The sequence below is a fragment of the Typopeltis vanoorti genome, chromosome 3 (assembly GCF_054136105.1).
Source record: "Typopeltis vanoorti isolate ZY-2024b chromosome 3, IOZ_Tvanoo_1.0, whole genome shotgun sequence".
NCBI lineage: Eukaryota > Metazoa > Arthropoda > Arachnida > Uropygi > Thelyphonidae > Typopeltis > Typopeltis vanoorti.
In genome coordinates, this window is record NC_143551.1 from 88018405 (window position 1) to 88037691 (window position 19287).

Below are 19287 nucleotides of genomic sequence, written 5' to 3' on the forward strand. Positions count from 1 at the left end.
TGGACTAAATAAAATATACTAGCGCAATTGGAAGAACGACGATACATTGCGCCCCTCGATTGGAATAGACCTAAGTTCGATTCTCCTTGCGACGGGAGGAATCTTTATCTGGACGATTTCAATCGAAGATGAATTAGCAGATCTCATATGGAGGTAGCAGGTTTTTTTTTTTTTTTTTTCGGAAACTCGGATTTTTCATCCCCGCATACAGACAAATCGGCCCTTCAGAACACACGCAATTTACAGACAAAAGATACTAGTTGTGGTGGTAGTGGAGGTGGGCGGTAGATGGCGTTGATGGAGGTGATTCGTAGTAGAGGTTCGGTGTAGTGGTTGAGACAGTTGTAGGTGTCCTCCCGCGATGAGTCTTCGTACTCCTTGGAGGTGTCACGAATAATAATAATAATAATAATATACTTACAATATAGGTTTCTATTAATCGTAAATTTTGGGAACTAGTATCGTACACGATTCCGTACTTTCATGGCTAAGATATCACAATACCTCACTTTTGTGCTCTGCTGTAAGTTTGTTAAAAATTTTATTCATTTTGCAGGGTGATTTCGAATGTGTTATGCTTTACCTATCATCTACTATGTTTTCAGAAAGAAACATTAACGTTGGCTTAAACTGATTCGTAATAATAATAATAATAGTAATAATAATGCAAATTAACAGAATTACTCTGTTAATTTGCATTATTATTACTCTCTGATTTATCTGTACTCCAAGAAAAAATTATAATTCAAAGGACTGAAATCCAAAAAAAAAATGAAAAAAAAATCGAAGTAAAATATTATAAACAATGGATACCGAAAATTGGGAAACCTTCTAGTCAATGTATAAATTATTGATAATATTCTCCTTTGATTTTTTTTGCTTTTGAAGGAAAAGACAACAGTTGGAACTAAATGAAGCTTGCGCTATGCTCATTAGCCAGTATGGGAACTTTAGATATGACCTTATCTCAACACAATGAAGTAAATAACTGATATATTTTAATGCAATCTAATTTTTCTGCGCACTGTAGCAGGCGATAAACTAAATAGCCTACTTATTGTGCAGATACGGTTTCTTTCCAAATACCTCTTCCTGCCTGAAGTAACGTGTTATATTAATGTTCAGTTTTGATCAAAGGAGGTTGAACTATTTTTCCTTGAAATGTTGTACATTCTTGTCATAACTGGTTTGGTTCTTATGTTTTTCCTAAACTATGAACAGCGTGTTTTCCTAAGCTTTCTTTTGGGAGGCAAAATAAAGAAGCTTCAGTAGGCCTAGCTAAGTAAGCATAGCTACGATAGTTCTTCCCTAGAGTGCGATTGAAATTGATAGTGTTGTTTACACAAAACGTTTGGATGCATTAAACATATGTAGGCTTTATTTTGCAGTAGCGAAATCAGGACACACTATGAGGAACATACACAAATGTAGATTTACATAAAATGCTTTTATAAATAAAATAGTTTCAATTCTATTCCTTAGAGTGCATTTTAACATTTGTTATCAATAAAATAGTTATAAAAATATTTCAAAATATTATCCATAATCCTTATTGAAATGAATGTTCTAGACAATCAGATCATACGTTGGAAGTTTATTCATGAAGATGAAAAAAAAGGAGAATGCTATATCGATTCTGTTATTCATTTTGCAATGAACACTTGAATAAATATCGGGTAGTACCTTTCTGTATTATTGGAATACATATCATAAAGACCTGGCTTGTACTGAAAACTTCTCTACAGAATAAAATCAATCGAGACTAATGTTCTTGGTGCGAAAAAACGAATGAGGCTGAGACAGTGTAAGCAAGTAGCATATTAAATAATATTTTCCTAATGATCGAAACAGGCTTTTTAGCATCAAACCTGATCGTAATCAATATCTGAATTGCTTGGAATTACGATCAAAACAACAACTCAGCGAATAAAGCCAACGTTATGTTTGTTTGTTTGCATGTGTTCTGATTGCCTTCCATATTCTTGGAAAGAGAAAAACCCGAGTTTTCAGAAAATAATCCCTCTCTCCTTCATATGATGCCTAAATTTCAAAGCATCTTTCCGACTAAGAAAAAAAAGTAATTTCTTCTTCATCATTTAGTAGATTTACACATAGAGCTTCTAAACACATGCATCCATATAACATATTTTATAATAATCATGATCTGAAGTGCTTACGGGGTCTTTAAAGTCCACGATCTGCCAAGTATCTTTGATTATCTCAACCATAATTTCAGGATAAAGAAAGCTTGTTCAAATATATATTTGTGTGTGTGTGTGCGCGCGCGTGCTTGTGTGTAACCTGTGTGGTTTCTTGATTGAGGAATGAAAAATTCAAGATTCAGGAACAAAATCTCCACTTCCGTATGAGACCGGTTAACTCACTGTCGGCTGAAAAGCGCTGATAAAAGTTCTTCACATCCCAGACGGGATTAGAAGACAGGAAATAGCACTGCGTAAATTCCTGTTTTCTAATCAGCATAAAAATAGCATTTTCTCTGAATTTTATGCTGATTATATAAGTTTAAACTTAACCTTACAGCGAGAAATTGAACATATAACCAGAAATGCATAAGTTAAGTTTATAAGTATCTCATCAAGAACTACACTTTCGATATTTTATTCTTGGCTCAAATTCAGCTTTGTTTAATTTACACACACACATAATGAAATAACTTGGCTGCTGGAAGAGAATCAAAATTTACAGGCGAACTATCTCTTTTAATTCAGTCCAAACTACAACTTCGAGTCTTGGATAAGGATCGTTTTCATCATTTCGCTAATACCGTTCTGGCAGACTTGCTCTTAGGTCTATAGATTTCTAAACTGCTGCTTCTCAAGAATGTGCCTTCCGTTAAACAATTAATGATAACGAAGTTGGAGAATAACTCCTGATGCTTAAAACAATGAAAAATCGAAACCAATTTCACTACATGCTTAAATATTCAAGAACAACCAACCGATTTTATTAAGAACAAAATATTCCATTTATATTTATATTTATATTTATGGTTTACTTACCTTTACGACATTTAATATTTAAAGTGGATTGTAAAATTTAAAAGGTATGTAAAATTAAATTTAATTTTCTTCACAAATTTAATTATAAAATATTGAAATGATTTAAAAACTACTTTTATTATTAATAATACAATATTATTTAATAAAATAAATTAAAACAAAATTGATATAATTAAATATTTAAGTATAATTAAAATCATGTATCATTCGATTATAACAAATTCTAATATCGTCATCTTGATATAAATTAACGGAAGTACATAGCAAGACTTACCCTCCCTTCCCCTGGCACAAACGTCCCACACTTTTGACAAAAATTCCTTCCACAATCTCCACACATTTTGTTTGTTTCCACTTCCAAATCTGCAATATTGCATGCTGGACATAACAGCTGGGGTCTTGGCAGAGGAGCACCACCAACAACTGTTTGTTCTTTAGCTCTGTAAATCAAGATGGAAAATAACAAATATTTATTAATCATATATTAATAAACGCAGAGATCTATTTGTCATTATTTTTTAAGAAATAATAATTTAATATAGTAGTAAATCAATTATCAATATTTCAGAGTTTCAATAAATTGCTCGTTGTTAGACTAAATTCCAATGCATTGCATTAGTTTGAAGTGTAGAGAATATCAGCGTATGTGTGTTTTCCCTCAACCCAATGGTTGGTGGGATAGCAATGCTATATTACTAAGGAATTATTATGAATAAGGTGGTTTCCTGTTGCCGTCCTTCTCCTATAATTTTCATTATAGGAAATTCTTGTCATTTCCAAAATTTAATTTTTCATTCGTACAACATTGCAAGGGAATGAGTTTAAATTAAAAATGTAATTACAACTTAATTATGATCAGAAGAGCAAACAGACGATACTAAAATCAATTTCTTTCGAGTTTTAGATTATTACCGATAGAGGGCAGGCTTCTGTTTTGATGTGTATCTGCTGACTAAAATAATCTCCCCTTTTAATACAGAGCTGCCCGCAATACACATGAAGTCGTCATGGAGACGGTTTAAATCGAAATGAATACGCAGATAAATAACGAAAAGGAGACGATTTTGGAATGAAATACTGAAAATTGCCTTTTATAACCTTCCTTTGTCCATTCACTTCTTTACCCTTGCACCAATGGGTTGTTTTGTTGCAGTTGCCGCTGCAGAAGACTGGTGCGCTTTGATGGATGGGGCATGTCAAAAGCAGCTCACGATCAATGGACATCCGTGGGGTTGTGATCAACTAGACTGCTATCATCTGTATCTAATGAATGAGCACAGAGGATGTTTTTTTGCGGACGAGGTCAAATTTGATAATGGCGCATGATTTAGTGGAAGGCGGGGAAAGAGCGAATGTGTGACGGTCGAAGTACGGTGGGGTTCTCGTGTGATTATATCATCTTATTTATAGCCTAAAACACCTTTCTTTCTTTAGTTGCAGTCATATGAAAGAAATGGAGAGTTCTGCTCGTGAATATGCCAGCATCTGCACTTAGCATTAGGAACAGTCCACTTCTTTTTCTATCTTACTTAGCGGTCCGAAATAATCTTGATTTCAGGCGGCATTGTTATCAATGGATGAGGCGTTCAGGTATTGTTTATATGCGAATACACGTTCCTTCACATTATGAAATACTCTATTAAACTTTTAGTTTCAGGATTATCAAATTATGAACACCTTATGTGTGTTAAACGTTGAATGAAATTCCATGTTTCCATAAAATTCCTATCTCGTCCACATAAAAACATATTACATGTTACAACATGTTACAACATGGCCGAACATTGGTTCTTAAAAGAACGACTGTTTACCTGGCATTATTATGGAATTTACACACACACACACACACGCACACACACACACACACACACACGCACGCACGCACGCACACACACATTTAAACAGATGAAACGAGATTAAGGCAGAACTGTTTTAACATGCGGATAATTTTTCTAAATTTCCACATGTTCTCAGTACCATTTAAGCCTTTTTGTTTGCAGAGGATAAAACAGTCACACACTAATATAAGATAATTAAAATTTATAATAATTTATAATAATTATAATTTATAATAAAACATTTTAGCAAATATCTTTACAACAAGTGTAGTTAAAAATATAAAGTCCATTAAATAATTAAGTTCATTTGCATGCTAAATAAACGTGTAAAAACTACTGAATATTACAAATTTCTAAATATGCCACATCCGTACGGCACATGTCACTATCAAGGGCGTTAACAGTAGCGTTACAGTAAACACAATCCAAAAAAGAACACTGCATATATTGAATGTTAAGTAGTACAACAAAGAATGCCATGGAAAATCGAGATTAGCAAAACAAATTAATTATGTATAGGAGCAATATGCTCTGAGGTAGATTTATTTGTTTTGATGGGAGAGGGGGATGAAGACGTTAAGTTGCATTAGGCTAAATCCTACGCTACCAATCCAGCATGAGACTGGATTGATAGACTGGATTTTTCCCTCTGAAAACGTATATTCATCTTGAGTTGAAAAGCCAGATTTTTCCTACCCAAAGTTAATTTATCTTCATTTGGACAGCCCTTGAGTTTACCGCGGATTCTTACCCTGATATTTTAAACCCACCGTATCTTCTTCTTAATACACCACAGAAACGTTCTCTCAGCGGGTATGGTTTTAAAACGTCATTTCATTAATGATGATAGTTTTCATTTATTCATTATAGTTAAGAATTTTCTTTCAAGAATTTTACCGATTTTAATAATTTTACTCGTTTTAATAATTATTCTCCGAATTACTTAAGTAAGATTTTCGATCTCTCCTATACAAAATTACATGCACATGCCACTAACTAATAGTGGCATACATATGGCATGAATTCAATCATTTTAATGCTTATATATGGTCATCACTAGTAATGTTTTTCATAAAATCACGTGTCTGTTATCCCTAAACTTTCTACCAAATTATAATAACATAAAAAAAATTCCGAAGAAAATTTATAAAAATATAATACTAATAATTTTTCTACTTAAAAAGGCTTGTAGATATTCAAGATGTCTATGAACATTAATACTGACTCTAAATAAACTGAGAAATATGTTTTTCTCTTTCTATTACTGGAGGAATCTCTTTTGAGATTCCTCCGGTAATAGCAGCTGTTCAGATCTTCGAACATGAATCAAACAAACGAAAAAAAAGAGTCCGTGAATGCCGAAGTAGATAACCGAAGACCTCCTTCTGTAAGTTCTGCATATATTCGAATCATAGTAAAATTATCGACCGACAGTAAATGTCAGGTGTTTTGGCTAATCTACCTTAAATATTTGAAGGATGATGATGATGATGACAGGTTTTTTTTTATCCTTCGTGATAGTAAATGGGCAACTGCAGAGGCCGGAGGCTCTTTCTAACAACCTATCTTACAGCAGTTAGTGGGCCATTAGCGATTACCGGATTCCATATTATCATCATTAGCCGATTCTCCATAGAGTTGTAACCAGCCATGGCGCTTACTCAAGGCGAATAATTATGCGAACGTTTAGAGGATGTGTGAGCATTCAAATGGAACATAAGTCATTAATAACAAGCATGCCTAGTTTTAATTAAATTTTGAAACTAATTTATACTAAAAGATATAAATGGTTTTTCAGTGTAACCACCTCCATAGCTTTGCCGATAAAAAGATGTGTTTGTGATGCATGGAGAAATCGTAAGACAAATGTTGAAAAGCAGAATGCGATTGGTAGCATATTAATAATTGAAAACCGCTTACGTTATCCCTTAATCGATTAATCATTAAAGGAATTTATTATAATTTAAAACGTTCTTTTATATTAAATGAGCAAGTACTTTTTTCTCTTTATCTGTTTCAAATGTGCTATCGGCAGGTATATTTCTTTCAGTCTTTTTGAAAAACAAAATTGAACTGTTGAAAAGTAATGTACATTGCTGAATAATAAAATAAGAAATACGTTTTAACATCAACAATGAAAATATTCTATTACTACAAGCGAATAAAAATGGCGCCAACTATAAAAAAGAAATTATTGTTTTGCCGATATCAATTAAAAAATTATAATTTGTAATCGTTTCAACGATGTTGGTTTTTAAAAAAATTAGTAATTGTTTTATTAATTGGACGAAAGGCTTATGGTTTTTTTTTTTCTATTAAGTTAATAAAAGGTACAGCAAGTTGTCTTTTTGTTTGTTTATTTAAAGGGCAGGACCCTGTCGTATTCGGTTATGACTGTGTCGCGTGACAAAAGAGTCAAGTTTGAGTATATCAAAGTTTACTCAGAGTTTGTGGTTAGATAACGACTTCTCATGTGTTTGGTTCTAAAGGCAAGAGGAATGAAGATGAAAAATGAAACGAAGACAAATCGACTGGGAGGTGCTGTGCAGGTGGAAAATATACTGCCATTATAGGTTACCAATATGACCTTGGATAAAAGGGTTGAATACTATCTTTGTGTTACTATTTTTTTATCTGATGGTCGATCATTTCTAGGGAGAATAATGGTAAACTGTGAAATAAATAATTCTAACGAGATGAAGAAATCCACGTTTTCTTGCTAAAATGGGAAACTGTATTGTTTGCTTTATTCGGTTTTCTAATGAATTAATCATACTGAAGTTAATTTTACTGAATACTTAACTTTTACTAAATATTCAAGCTAATTACAAGGTAATAAATTTAAGCCATTATTTAAAAATTTAATAAATTAGAAATATCAAAAATTATTATAAGTTATCATAAAACACCCTTATTTGAAATTCATAATCTTGCTATAGAATAAAGAGTGTGGATTATTATTAACCAGGTGGGGATCAATCGACCGTGAGATGCGGTGATTGATTCGTTCAGTCCAATATCCTTGGAGGGTAATGGATGGCAATGCTGTAGCCAATGAAGTTCTAACTGAGGCTCGGCTATTGCTGTTACCCTCCTGCCATGATCAGAGCTTTAATAGCTCAATGACACTTTATCCATACACTGTCCTCTACAGATAACGGGGAAGATGAAAAGCATTCTTGCTTCGCCCCTTTAAGCCAGTCCTTATAAGGACTATTAACCAGGTCGTTGATAGCAACGTGCTAGTAGTATGTCATTTTGTTTATTTCAATTTTAAAATTTTAATATGAAATTTAAAATAATATGATGAATAAAAATATTCACATAGGTACACATGCATAATACGATGAATAAATAAGTTTTTATGATGGTCTTTTACGAAAGGATGTAAACCCATCGTATATTAGTGACGAGGTATCTGAGGGTTTAACAAGTCAGCATGATATTATTATGAACAGGTAACTTAGAAAACTTTCTAAGACGATAAATATATTTTTATTTTAAACAGAGTATAATTATTAAATATTTAATCTTATAACTTTAAATAATTAAAATTCAATAAATACTAAAAGAAATTTTATTGCATATTCTTTCAAAGTAATGTATAAATATATATTATATTCATAAACAAAGGAAAGAGCAGGACAACACTGCCTGTAGATGTCAAATTCGTTAATAAAGAGTTTAATCAAACAACATATAAATATTTTTAGAGAACTTGATATTAGTCGTGACATTTGCTCCTCATGATCTGAATTCAAATCCAGTCTAGGACTCGAACCTTTATACAAGGAATGAAGATGCATTAACCGGTTTCATACGGATATTACAAAATATTTTCCTCCATAAAATTTGGGTTTCTTATCTCTCCAAAGAGTCAAATAAGCCGAAGAGCAAACAAGAAATGAATATTTATATTGGCCTCTTAGACTCTCAGTTGCTTCCACCGTAATTCCAACTGGCCCAATATATTACCCGAACATCTAACCTCTTTACTTCTATAATGAAGAAACAATAACGCAGTAAACAGAAGTACACAGCCTTGAACTGTTAAAAATAAATATTTTAGAAACCGAGTTGTAAGTTTAAAAGCAAATTCTTGTTCTTCACGTCCATATAAGAAACAAATTCAAGAACAGAGAGAGAGCGTGTTCAATACACAACTGTGTTATTAATAAAAGATAATAACTACAAATTTTAAAATTATTGCTCTAAAAGGTGATATGTAAAAGTGAAGTCGGGGTAGGCATTGTATCATTAAATAACGCAACACAAATAAATTATCATTTATTAATTCTCTTGTGGGAATTAAAAGTCCGAAAGTAAATTCTTAAAGTCCGTATATAGTATTAATGAGTTGTACAGATGTCGGCAGAAGGTATTATTACTATCTGCTAACGGAGAAGAAAACAAAATGATAAAATAGAGCATCTGCAGATGGTTGCTTCATGATAAGATATTGTAAACTACTTTTAGAGAGAGAAAGAAAGAGAGAGAGAGAGAGAGAGAGAGAGAGAGAGAGAGTCAGCCTTCATTTTGTTTATATGTTTCTGTTAATATGTTAATGTTTTTAAAATATAATGTAATGTAATATTTTGAGCTGTATTACTTTACTTCAGAATATTGAACCTAAGGAATTTCTCGTACTTATAAGGAATACAAAAAATATTTTTTCATTTCCAGGTGGGAGAATAAAAAACACTCTAACGCAGTTTTTGTAAATGACACATGATAAAAGAAGGACAAATTTGGCGTACTGATGGTGTGTTCTTTCTTGATTCAGAATTGCAGGTGACTACCGATATGTAGCCAACCCTTGCTGACCATGGATGGGTTATATGAGTTCTTGGAAGCGTACCATTCTGACAACAAAGTACAATACAATACTTCTAGTCAGTGGGGATAAATCCAGCACAACAAAACCTAAATCTTTGAGATACTTGATTGGAGTTTGGTGCTAAGATTTTAGCTTAATTAATTTGTTTTAATAGCCTCCTTTCATAATATACTTCAAAATGAATATGAAACTAATTGACGGTAAAAAAAACCAAATTAATGGAGGCAAGGAAATACAAAATGAAGATATTGCGAAATATGCGAGTGAAATTTAGATACGTATAGCAATATAAAGTAAGCCAAAATGAACTAAAATTGCTAAAAAAACAAAAGTTGAAATTTTGCCAGCATCAGTTCCTACTGATTGTTTACTTTCTCAATGAAGGTTTAATTAGTCTTTATTTGAGTTTAAAATTGCTGACTATGATGTTTAAATGCCGGAGACTGTTGGCGCTGGTTCTTATTAGTAGATATCTATTCATAAGAACCAGCGCCAACAGTCTCCGGCAAGTCAGGATCTGATTTGGATATTAGTCCTCTGAGTTCTTTAAAGAAGTTATTTTATTCTATACTAATTTAGTAAACAAACTTTAAAAACTAATATTTTAAAACATGAAAGTAAAACAAAAACCCTATGTTTATTCTTTGGCCCAATCGTTTTCTGCGGTTTCTAAATTACACACGATTGAGAAGATTCCTGAATTTATTTCTGTTGTTATTGATTAGGAAATTTCCCTTTGTTGTAGAATGAACAATTGTTTTTTCACTAAATATACTGATGTATGCCACGAGTGCATTAGATTTATTCTCAGAAGATGTATTTATGTAAATAACGTAAGTAGTAAATGGATTTGTAAATCTGATTTGCAAGAAGTTCCCACTAGTTTTGTGCATGTATTGTGCACATTATTCGATCATATATTTGATTTGTCAAGTTGATAATTCAGTTTGAAAGAAACATAAGTTGATATTGTGCCAAAATGTTTCGTAAATCTTGAGAAAAGTTTAACAGACCTTTGCTACGTTTATATAAAGAAAATTGAAGACGATTTTGAAAACAGCTGAGCTCACTAGTTTCTCAAAATGTGAGATATATCGGGTGTTTAATCAGCGGAAAAATAACCCACAATGCTTGTCTAAGAAGCGTAACTGTGGTTCTAAGACAGTCTGTCAGGAACGAGATCGCCGTCGTCTGAGAAGGCTTGCATGAACAAACAGAACTTCCTGAATTGACTGACGCATTTAATAATGGCTGTTCCCGACCCATATCTCGCCGAGCTATCAATGCGCAGGTAATTGAAGAGGATCAGTTTTGGCAGTCCCAATTCTTAGGTTTGTCTATTGCAAACCACTTCTTCTGTACATACGATAAAACTTACAGTGCTCACACCTCCCCATTCTTTAATGCGATGACGTCACCTTCGATGCTTCCAAACACTACGTGCCGGTACTTCCCCCCCCCCCCAAAAAAAGACATTAGTTCATCTTATCTTATCTTTTATTGCATTCGACTCAACAGAAGACCACATCTTGGTTCACACTTCCTCTTACGCATAAGACTGAGGTAGGTAGTCTTGTGCCTAAATACACATTTTTGTGTGTTAATTAGGGGCGTTCTTTTGGCCCGTTTGCTTAGTGGTGAGAAGAAAATCCGAAGGTTCATGGAGGGAAAAAATTTTCCATCTTGGTATGAGACCGACTTACTTACATTCAAATGAAAAGGCTTGTTAAAGGTTCTTCGCTTTCTCAATTGGATTCTTACCGCCTTTCCAAATTGGGTTGGAATCAGTGCACACATTAACAAACAATGTGATGACCTTCAACCTGTATTTTTCCACTGCTGAGTTAGGCCTCTCCCATTGCTGGACGGTTGAGTCTACTACTCCTATGGTAACCTACTCCATATTGGGAGAGTGTACATATATATTGGTATGAATGATTGTATGAAAGTCAAAGATAATCACAAACACCATACCCTAGGCTGGATTCGAACCCGCAGACTTTTGAATGGAGATCGGATAAACTAAACACTCGGCCAACCAGGTCGGCAACAAACTTGCATATACTATGAAAGTTCTCACAGACTACGGTCATCCTGATTACATATCTTGAAAAATTTTAATTCAGTACTCGTCCGAAAATTTTACAGGGCCAGAACAGTTATTCCACTTACTTTTCACAAAAATATTTATAAGTAACTGTCTACTATAAAGACCATTTTTATAAGAAAAGGAGAGAAAACAAAATTGAAAAACAGCTTATTTACAAAATATATATACATCCAACCAATCTACATATTAATTTCAAATTCGTCAAAAATTTCAAATTCTCCATGATTATCTACCAGTCCATGTATGCATGGTAAAATAGAAGAAGGAAGTGATATACTTAGAGAAAGGAGATCACGTTCATGCTACGTTAATTAGCACAAGTATGGAGAAAGGTGGAAGCATCGTTTTGCACACTTTATACTGTTTTCTAGAAACCTAGTTAAGAAATTTAGCCCCTCTTTTCCATAAATTAAAAAAAATCAAGGTTTGTTTTTATTCATTATGATTGAGTTTAGATTTCAACTGTCATAAATAAGGAATAATGTGCATGTTGTGAGTGTCTTTCTTTTAAGACACTCACAGACATGCAAGCTGATGGAGATTCGAATCTAGAGACTGTTGTTTGTTAGAGAATAGATACGCTGCGTACTCAGCCAACGACAATCATCCAGAAAAAAAAAAAACATAAATTCGGATCCCTAGACGAGATCTGAATTTATGTTTTTATAAACGAATCTTTATAAGGACTTTTCAACCGAAGGTAGGTTAGCCTCTCATACAGTAATGGCAACGCTTGCCTTCCTTAATTTCAGATTTTTCCTCCCACAAACGGTCAAAAGAACACGCGCAATTAACAGACCGCATATACTGCCTCATGGCCTTAGTTATTTTAGTTGTAATTCAAAATCCAACATTACTTCTCTTTCTTTCTTTTCTTTTTTTTTTTTTGTGTGTATCAAATCGGAAGTTAATTATCGGAACATTTTTAGGTTTCGAAGCATTTTTTAGTCTCCTCTTTTTCTTGGTAAGTTCATTTTCAGCCTTTTTTTGGGGGGAGGGGAGTACCGACATTTAATGCATATGGCGGCTTATTATTCATCTACTGCACCTTCCGCAATAACATACGGTCCTTTAAGTATCATATCTGCAAATTACACGTTATCTGGCAAGTCTTTGATGTCCAGGATGAAAATAAGTTTCCAGGAGAATGAATCCTTCCATCTGAGACTGGTTAACTCACCTTCAGTTGAAAAGTACAACAAATGTTCCTCTCGTCACGACTGACTACATTTTTAGATTTGACGCCCAAATATGAACGAATGCTTTATGTGCAGATTTACTCGTAAGTAAACGTATTTAGGTATTTTACTTTTACTTTCTCAATCAGATTGAAATGTACGTAACTATCTCGTTTTTTCTCCTTCCTTTCCTTAAATTCCCTCTAATGTGATTTGATACAACAGCAATATACTCACGTCCCACTGGGTTTCTTCTTCTAGATCTGATAAAGCGAAACAGGCAGTGCATGCCAAAGGACAGAACGCAGAAAAGTCGCGATGGAAACCCAATCTCATTTATCAACACAGTCGAAAATGGTACAGGACACGCATGAAACCTACGTGCGATAATCTCTTTCTGCCCGAAGCACTGTACACGCTACGATGTGTTTATCTACCAATATCCACATGGTCTGATTTATCGTTCGGCTTATTTACTGTTAAGCCTGCAAATTTGAAAGCGTTTACCAATAAATACTGAGAGTCTACGGCAAGTTGAAAGCAAAGCTCTTAAAGCAGTTTAATAGTACGAGATCCATTCAACGGATGGACATCTGATATCGAATCTATTTTGTTGTCTTTCTCGTTCGACACTGACAGTGAATTTTACTGTAGGTATTTACCTTTCTGGATCTGGAGAAAATGCAACAAAAGCAAAAATAAATAGCTAAAATAGTTAAACACAAGTAGCGGCCTTCTTTACTGTGATTTCATGAATTTTTTAAGTGAATTGGAGAATTCACTTAAAAAAAGATATTTTAAAAAATGAAAAATAATGGAGTTGAAATCATCGTATTCTATCAATGTAAAAGTAATTACTTGAGAATATCTAATTAAAAATATATAAATCAGATTAAATTAAGTACCAAATATTTGCAAAATTATTTCTTAAAATCATTTTTTAAAGATTATTTTTTTCTTAAACTTTAACACCATATTTATTTTCTAAGATTAAAATATAATTTTGTCATGTTCTAAACACTCCTTGTGGGATGGAAAATGATACTTAATCGACCGTGAGATGCGGTGATTAATACCCTTGGAGGGTAATGGATGGCAATGCTGTAGCCAATGAAGTTCTAACTGAGGCTCGGCTATTGCTGTTACCCTCCTGCCATGATCAGAGCTTTAATAGCTCAATAACACCTTATCCATACACTGTCCTCTACAGATAACGGGGAAGATGAAAAGCATTCTTGCTTCGCCCCTTTAAGCCAGTCCTTATAAGGACTATAAAAATAAAATAAAAATAAAACACTCCTAGTTTTAGTATGTTAGTTTTCTTTGCAATTTGGTGGTTTCTGGAGTCCAAGAGAGAGCCCGAGCCATTCTAAAGCAATCGATACGCATTCATTTGTCTTGGAAAGCAAGAGTAAAGGGGTCGTTTACCTTGTTAGAGATTAATGGAGCATGGGTCATCCTGGATTCTTCTAAAACTTTAAAGTTCAACGTTCCCCATTTTATTTTAATTTAGCATTCAAGCATGGATTATAAACAACTTGCAACATTATTTAATGAATATTGTCATTTTAGATCTTTCTTATAAACATGAACCACGTGTAAAATGTTTTTTTATTTAAAAAATCATTTTTTATTTAAAAAATCACACACACACACACACACACACACACACACACACACACACACACACACACACACACATATATATTATAAATCAATATATATATATATATATTGATTTAAAACTAAATCATTTGCACCAAGAAAACATGTCATAAAAGAAAGAGGGAAAAAAAAAACAGAAATAATGAACACAAAAACTAATTCAGCTAATTTAGTTGTCATTAAAGGAAAATCAATAGAATTGTGGATTGTACAGTTCATTAGCTTAGAGGATTATAAAGGAATAAACACAAACACCCAGTAAAGTGATATAATATTTAAAATCGAAAACGATACACAAACACAAAAAATTAAAGACTTTGTATGTAATTATTTCTATTCAGCTGAAAAGATACACATAAATCAGACTAGATTATTAATTTCTAGAATAGCCTCATCAGTATTCGTCTTTCCTAGTCTAACATGTGAAGCAATCAGAAAGAACAGGTTAGAGCCATTCTTAGTCTGATTCAATTCACTGCGCATGCGTAAAATCGTCAACCTACTAATTTCCGAAAACGCAGATAAAGCAAGCATGCATAGGTTGCATTTGATATAAACTGATTAATGGTCACTTAATATTGCGAGAACCGAAATAAGCGAATGGGAAATGATAAAAATACGTCTTATCTAGTGGAACAATGCATTATTTTTAGAATATCAATGATGGTTTTCGTAATAGGAAATTAAAATTAGAAAACGAAAACCGTAACGTTATTTCATTTATATTGTTGATTGTTGAAACGTGCTAAACATAGTTCTGAGAACATGAATTAGAATTTTCCAGAAAGAAAAATCCCAATAAATCCAAGCAAGATTTCAATAAAATAAAAGATATATGAGAACAAAAAAGGTGTATGGTATTTGTTCGTGTGTGATTGCTATATATACACTTGTTTTAAATAAATTACAAATGATCAAACATTTATAAATATATTTAAACTGAATATGCTAAGAAAACTTACGATTTTTTAACAAAGTTTTTATTTTCTATCTCTCCCCTTTCCCTCTTCTTTAAGAATGATCGTAACTATAAGATGGCAGTGAAATCATAAAATATTCACTATACAAACAGCACATACGGGGGTTAAGGTGTTCTCTACGATGCTGTACATTGCCACAGTAACTAGAGTTTCATTAAACAAGACTGCGTTGACAGCTAAACGTGACTCGAACAGTGGCCATGAACATAAAAATCAATTTCTTTTGCTTTCAGTTACTTCCACTTAGCGAAGGTTTTTCAGAATGTTCTTTCGTGGTTTAAATTAGCTTTGGTGGGTAAGAAATTGAAGAGATAAAAAAAAACACACGGACGTAAAGCTTATAAAAAGTTACTACTGTTTGAACTAACTAGCGGCCGAAATGTGTATAACTGTCATTTGAAACATATTATAATTGAAATTTAAGCGCATTACAAATCAGATCCTGATTTAATTCTAACCATAAATTATAAAAATACTTAACATGTAATGAAAGTTTTATAAATTATAAAATATTGTTTCACGAATAAAATCTAAAATGTAAATCTAATCATACACCATTCGCATTTTTGCATATTAATAAAATAATAAATAGTTGAACCCTACCTTATCCCTATACTGTCCTCTACAGATAACGGGGAAGATGAAAAGCATTCTTGCTTTGCCTCTTTAAGCCAGTCCTTATAAGGACTATAAGAATTTAAATTCAGAGGTGGGAGGGTAATGGATGGCAATGCTGTAGCCAATGAAGTATTGCTGTTACCCTCTTGCCATGATTAGAGCTTTAATAGCTCAATATTATATTAGTGAGGTGATATAGACCGTGAAATGCGGTGATTAATACTCTTGGAGGGTAATGGATGGCAATGCTGTAGCCAATGAAGTTCTAACTGAGGCTCGGCTATTGCTGTTACCCTCTTGCCATGATCAGAGCTTTAATAGCTCAATAACACCTTATCTCTACACTGTGCTCTATAGATAACGGGGAAGATGAAACGCATTCTTGCTTCGCCCCTTTAAGCCAGTCCTTATAAGGTCATATTATGGATTAAGTTACGAAATCGAAAACTATTAGTCTGCCTACTGTACTAATATATACCATATGTTTATAATGATTTCGGTTGGGATGAATACATATCAATACTCGAAATCGAAAAAGTAATCAGAAAGTTGAAAATCTGAAAAAGCAATAAAGTAGATAATATTATACCAGAAATGTTCAAATATGGACGTATAAACGTTTTATGGTGTCTTCACTGCATAATTCTGAAAGTTTGCCGGAAGGAAGAATTCCAGTGATTGGAGTAGTGCTCTCATAGTGGCAAATTTATGAAATAGCGAAATAAAACTGAATGTGGGAATTACAGTGGAATTTCCCTACGATGTGTTCCATTTACGATTTATGCAAGCATACTTGAGAAGACGTTATGGAAAATTGTGAAAGAGAAACTAGCAAACAAGTTGGGTTCAGGCCAAATAGAGGTTGTCAGAATCACATCTTCACTTTTAGACAAATAGTTGAGAAATCATGGGAGTATAACAAGGATCGGTTTTTATTTAAGCGTTGACGATCTGTAAAAAAAATAAATGACAAAGTGCCAAAAGAAAAGTTGTTTAAAAACATCCTATTTATATGGTGAAAACGGGATATTAGATCTAGTTAGCATTAGACAGTCTATGTTTAGATGGAAATCAGCAGTTAGAATGGACGATGGCATAGGGAGGTGAGTTGATGTAAAATCAGGTGTAAGACAGGGGTGAACATTATATACACTCTAATTCATCACTATAGATCCCATCATGAAGGAAAGTGACATTAAATCCGATAGCAAAATTGGCGATGTTATTCACAGCTCTTTACTTTACGTAGATATCATACTCTTAAGTAAATCCAGAACAAACTGCAAGAGTCCTTTTAATAAATTGAATTATTGAATAAATTGAATAACTCCTGTAACAAATTCAGGAAAATCAAAACTAAAAATACTAAATTCTGAAAAAAGGTAAGAACATGAAAAAATCAAATTTATTCTCAATGAAGAACCTACAGAACAAGTATATTATTTTAACTACTGAAGAACATTTTTTTAGTGTAGATGGCAAATTTAATTTGGAAATGGTAGCAGAATAGATAAAGTTAAGAGAGAATTTAATCAAAATCCCATACGAGTCCGTATACAACACAGAGTTTAAACCAATTTTATTTTACCGATCTGGGAACTGAGGAGTTAGAAATAAAACATTTAGTTGATCAAAAACTATAAAAGCAAGCAGCTGAATTTTCATGGAAAATGAAAGGCGTGAAGAGATAACACAAATGAAATCAGAATCATATTAAAGATGAAGATATTAGAAAGGATTTAATATTATTAGCATTCATAAATGTGTATGGAAAGTTAATGTTTTGTTATTACTGTATTATTATATTGATCCATACACTAGAGGTCGAAAAACCTCTAAGAATATCAGTGCCGTGTATGAAGTGCAGATGAGGACTGAGATAGAAGTTTATTGATTTCTTTTTGAAGAAGAGCTGCAGGGCTGCAGGTTATAGTTGTTTGGGAATACTTCATGACGAAGGCTGTTCCAGAGGACAGAGGTGTACGGCATAAAAGAAGAGACTCAGGTTCGGTGTGTTTGCAGTTGTACAGTAAAAAATGCTGGGCAGTTGGCTGTATTAACGCGCTTGTGTTAACAGGCGCAACAGAAAGTGCAGGAATTGCCAATTCACTGGAGCAGCGATCATGGAAGTACCAACAGAAGAGACACAATGCTGAAACACTATCTGTGAGATAGAGGTTTAAGTGAATCTGTAAGAGAAGGATCATTTATGAGCCTAATTTCTCGCTTCTGGACAGCGTCGTGGATTTTAAAGGAAGTTTTAGGTGCCGCCCCCACGCATATGAGCAGTATTTTAAACATGGACGGATTTGGGATTTGTATAGTTGGAAGTTGGTTCGATGTAAAATAGTCTCTTGACCGAAAGAGAGTGGCTAGTTTTTTTTTTTTTTTTTTTGATGCTCAGGATGTTATTCACGTGAGGTATTTATGTCAGGAGAGATTGGAGATAAACGTTAGTCCAAGCAGAGAACTCTGATCTTTTGTAGTAATTTGTGTATTACTGAGAGTAAGAGTAGGTGAGCTTTTTTTCTGCGATAAAAAGGCAATGCTGTGTTGTGGTGGCGTTGAATATGACAAGGTTTTCCTTACCCTATTGAAGGATAGCACGTAGATCAATGTTTAAGGCACTGGTTGCAGATGATGTTGTACCCTGGAATGTCAGAGTACTGCATGATTTGTCAAACGAGCAGGATGAGTGGAGAGTACTATCGTCTGAAAAGCAGTGGATAAGATTAGTGGTAATTGTGAGTAGGTCATTTATGAACAGGAGAAAGAGAATAGGTGTTATGACACAGCCTTGAGGCACTTGAACTCAAAGTTCAAGTGCCTCAAGGCTGTGTCATAAGACCTCAAGGCTGGCCGATCAATTACAGTGGGTAACAGAGAGACCAAATGATGGAAATTTGTTAAGCAAGCCACGATGCCACACATGGTCGAAAGCTTAGAAAATGTCAAGGGCGACAGCACAAATTTCTTCGAACCTTTCCATGGCAAGTATCCAGAGGTGGTCGATGTAAGTTACGAAGTCAACTGTGGATCGT

The 19287-nt window shown here is 33.6% G+C and overlaps 1 protein-coding gene across 1 annotated transcript in view; it reads right to left on the bottom strand.

Annotated features, from left to right (window-relative positions):
- The window catches only part of LOC150108359 (uncharacterized), a 165779-nt gene extending 152347 nt beyond the window's left edge, over positions 1-13432 (bottom strand). The window contains exons 1-2 of the mRNA XM_090390451.1: positions 13365-13432; positions 3295-3460 (exon numbers count right to left, since the gene is read on the bottom strand). Of these exons, the coding sequence (XP_090246577.1) occupies positions 3295-3460; positions 13365-13432 (234 nt within the window). The remainder of the gene's footprint in view (positions 1-3294; positions 3461-13364) is intronic.
- Positions 13433-19287: the final 5855 nt, after the last annotated feature.